At 36.7% G+C, this 4531-nt stretch overlaps 1 protein-coding gene across 1 annotated transcript; it reads left to right on the forward strand.

The window, feature by feature from the left end:
* Positions 1-2991: 2991 nt before the first annotated feature.
* On the forward strand, positions 2992-3954 carry LOC140509019 (olfactory receptor 8G50-like). Its single transcript, XM_072616931.1, has one exon. The coding sequence runs from the start codon at positions 3022-3024 to the stop codon at positions 3952-3954; it is 933 nt and encodes a 310-aa protein (XP_072473032.1). The 5' UTR covers positions 2992-3021.
* Positions 3955-4531: the final 577 nt, after the last annotated feature.

Consider the following 4531-nt stretch of genomic DNA (forward strand, 5'->3'; position numbering starts at 1 on the left):
TTTCAGAATGTTGGGCAGAGCTCTGACAGCAACACTTGGAGAAGGTTACTATTGCCTACCAGATCACCAGAAATCCACTCAATAGTGTCTGAAACAATTGATCATTTGGCCTCCTGAGAATGCAATGCTAGTACCAGTATCGATTCTCATCATGAAAATGACAACTTCTGTTATTTTAAGGTTATAATTATAACAATGCTTTCGTGATTTCAAAAAAATTCTTATGTCTACTAGAATGTTATAAGACATACTCCTTTATCCTTTAGTTCTATATATCTAATCTTCTTCTACCTAGCCAGGGACAGAAAAGAATACTCGGAACTTTACTAGCACAAGGACACCAGAGCTTTTTCCCAGGTCCGGACATTCAATAGGCACACATTTCTTTCTTTTCGTTGTTGTTAGATTTTTTTTTTTGGTAGATAATCTTACCACCCACTCCACTTGCTCCCTTACATAGACAAAAAGTGAGTCTATCTTCCAAGATACCTTGAGCACCATAGATCTTTACCAGGGCTCACCAACAGGAACAACATCCTCCCAAAGCACTGATGCACTAGGCACCAAAGATCAGTAAACATAGTCACAGGGGAAATTAGCCCTTAAAGAAGTGCTGCCACCTACTGCTAATGTATCCCTAAGCTATCACAGCTCTTCCCTTTTCACTGTGCACTCTAGAACTTTTCTGTATTATTAATAAATTTGCTACAACTTAAATCTTTCTTGCTATTTATATTCTATTTTCTGGTGCTCACTGAAACCTATCATACTCTTGAAGACATGTTATCTTTAGGCAGCCTTTTCAAGGATTTAAGTACCTTCTCACACACCTTCTAATACACAGCACAAGGAAAATTTAATGTATTCTTTGCTTGGCCCTGCCACATCCAAACTTTCAGGCTCTCCCTCTCATTCATCAACTATTTTATAAAAATCTTTGTTGCTGACAGCTATGGATCTCCATTTCATCTTCTTCTCCAATAAATTTATCTCTTCTCTGATAAGTTCAGTGCATGACATTCATATTTATTTCCTACCTCTTCTCATTGCTCCCTTAAATCCTTAAGCCTGTCAGTTACACAACTTCTTCAATTTCTGTGAATGTGAATTTGAGCTACTTTAATCAAGAAAAATATTATTCATTACTTAGATACTGGCTAAGACTCCCAATCCACAATTCAGATAAATTAGTTCCAGATGCCAGAATTCCTAGGTAAATGATTAGGAATCATGTCCTGAAAAGGTCATTATGCAATTGTATGGAAAATCAAAAGGAAAGAATTGAGAGCAAGAAGATAATATCATTGGTTTCTTCCCAGAAAAGGTAAATTCCCTTGTGAGATGAGTCCCAGTGGAAGCCTCTGTCTGTGAATTACTAATGAAGTCCCAAGAATCTTATAAACAGCCATAAATTTCTTAAATTGCATCATCAGAATCTACATTGACACTGACAAACACTTTCTTTCCCTATGGCTGAAGAGGATGCTCTGGATAAAATCACAATTAGAAATAATTGTCTTCAGATCAAACCTATTACCAGAGCATTTCAGAGACTAAATTACATGCCCTAATACCCATCCACATTAACAGGATTAGAAGACTCTGTGAAAGGACCATAATAACCTTCATAGAAAACATTTATCTTCCAGGAAGTGAGTGAAGAGGCTGTGAGATCCAAAGCAGGAGGGTAAGTCTTTGATTAATTTGACATGATTCTGCCTCCTGCACAGAAATTCATAGAACCTCAGAACTTTGTCAAAGAAATTTTTCTCCACATTCCATTCTCCTAATCTCTGACAATGGCACAGGACTGAAGACTGGAAAGAGGTGCCTGAAAAAATAGAGACTTCGGTGGGATAAACAACTACACTTCAGAATTATAGAGGAGCAGAATTTTATAGTTGGAAGGGACCTTGCATCTAGTTTAAACCATACCACATAACCTCTCCCCAACACCTACTACAGTAGTAGTGGTTTCAGCATTTGCTTGAAGATGTGCACTGACAGGGAGCTTATTCCTGCCCAGACAGCCCAGGTTACTGTGGGCTCCTTACAATTCTTGTACATTTCACCCTCACATAAAGACTAAATTTGTCTTTTTGTAACTTTCATGCATTGCTCTTAGGCAAAAACTAAAGGAGGAGAATTTCTTTTTCATATCTAGCCCTTATAAACATATGAAAACAATTATCATATCCCATTGATCATTCCCCTCTCTAGGCTAAAATTTTACAAGCTGTTCAAATTGTCCTTTTACAGCATGAAGTTCAGATCATTCATGGCCTTCATTGCCCTTTTCTGGATGTTCTCCACTTTGTCAAGGTCTATCCCCAATTAAGGCAAACAGAACTGGACAAAAGTTCTAATGTGTGTTTTGAACAAGGTAGAATGCAGTGCAATTATTACCCCCTTATTCCCAGCATCTATACCTCTCTTCAAGTAGCCAAAGATTACACTAATTTTTGGCTGCCATAGTATATAGATGAGACATATGGAATTTCTAGTCTATTAAGAATACTAGATCTTTACTAAACAAGCATCTGCTTGTTTCAAACATGCCTCCATATTATTGTGGCCTTGAAATTAATGTTTGTAAGTGGCGTGAATGATTTTACACTTATCTTTATTAAATTTCATCATATTAGATTCAGTCCATTGTCCAAAACTGTCAGGTTGCTTTCAGAAAATGTGTTGATTAAACTGCAAGTTTATGGTGTCTTCAAGCTTTGTCATGTTTAAATTTGATATGCATACCATTGATGTTGTTGTGTAAGACGTTGATCAAGATGATACATAAATTTTGATATTAACATAAAAAACTGATGAACACATATTTTGCCAAAATTTAGGTTCATGATGTCTAAAGGTGTATTTTTGGAAGTAAAGATAAAAAAATTAAAATAGATATTATAATTTTAAGGTTCTGTCTGATCTCTCATTTGAGACTTGTAATAATGAGGATTTTTTTTTCCCTTTTACATAAATAGGTTCTTGTCTCCTCTTACTCTGCACTCAGAAAAAATGGCTACAGCAAATTACTCACTAGTGACTGAGTTTATCCTTATAGGACTGACAGACCAACCAGAGCTCCAACTGCCCCTCTTCCTCCTATTCCTTAGCATCTATGTGGTCACTGTGGTTGGGAACCTGGGCATGATCATATTGATTAGATTCAGCTCTCATCTTCACACCCCTATGTACTATTTTCTTTGTAGTTTGTCCTTCATTGATCTCTGTCAATCAACTATCCTCACTCCCAAAATGCTGATGAACTTTGTCTCAGAGAAGAATACTATCTCCTACCCTGAGTGCATTACTCAGTTATATTTTTTTATTATTTTTGTAATTTCTGAGTGTCAAATGTTGGCTGTGATGGCATATGACCGCTATGTTGCTATATGTCATCCCCTTCTTTATAGTCTTACCATGACCTATCAGATGTGCTTAGGGTTGATAAGTGGGGTGTATGCATTGGGCGTGGTGGGGGCCACAATTCACACAGGCTGCTTGCTTAGAGTAGTCTTCTGTAAGGAAAATGCTATCAATCATTACTTTTGTGATATCCTTCCACTCTTGAAGCTCTCTTGTTCTGATACTTATATGAATGAAGTCTTGAATCTGGCATTCAGTTCATTTAATGTGCTTTTTCCAACACTTATCATTATTTGCTCTTATGTTTTCATCATTGCTAGCATTTTAAAAATTAAATCCACTGAAGGTGGATCAAAAGCCTTCAGGACCTGCAGCTCCCATATTGTAGCAGTTGGTGTCTTCTTTGGCTCTGGTTCATTCATGTATCTGCAACCATCTACAGTCAGTTCCATGGATCAGGAAAAAGTGTCCGCTGTGTTTTACACTATCATTGTGCCCATGGTAAACCCCCTCATCTACAGTCTGAGAAATAAGGATGTCAAAATTGCCTTGAATAAATTTATTGAAGGAACATTCCAGTGAATGGAGAAATATTACAATTATATGTTGATGGCTATACTGTATGCAGGAAAGAAGAGAGAAGGAGAGAGACAGAGAGAGAGACAGACAGACAGACAGAGACAGAGATAGAGGGAAACAAAGAGAATAACTTGCTTTGTATCAATCAAATACTGTACTCCCACAGTTGTAAAGACTAAGAAGCCCAACTCAGAGCTGTTTTGGAAACATTTCTCCAACCAGTATAGGCTGAGTCTCTGTTTCTACTTTTGTCCTACCTCTCTATCTTGCATATCAAATTAGTACAGTACCTATGAAAGTTAATCATTGATTAAACTACTTCTGATATTTAAAAAGAGAGTTTTTCTAGTTTAAAAATCTATATGCATGCTTGGTGTATATCCCAAAGATATACAAAAATCAGTTAAAGACCTATTTGTACAAAATTATTTATATCAACTCTTTTTGTGGCTAAGTATTGGAAATGGAAGGGATACCCATCAGTTGGAGAGTGTCTAAACAAGCCATGGCATATGATTGTAGTGCAACATTGTAGCACAAAAAGAAACTATAAGCAGGATGATTTAAAAAGAAACCTGGA

This window comes from Notamacropus eugenii, chromosome 5 (genome assembly GCF_028372415.1).
Source record: "Notamacropus eugenii isolate mMacEug1 chromosome 5, mMacEug1.pri_v2, whole genome shotgun sequence".
In the NCBI taxonomy this organism is placed as follows: Eukaryota; Metazoa; Chordata; class Mammalia; order Diprotodontia; family Macropodidae; genus Notamacropus; species Notamacropus eugenii.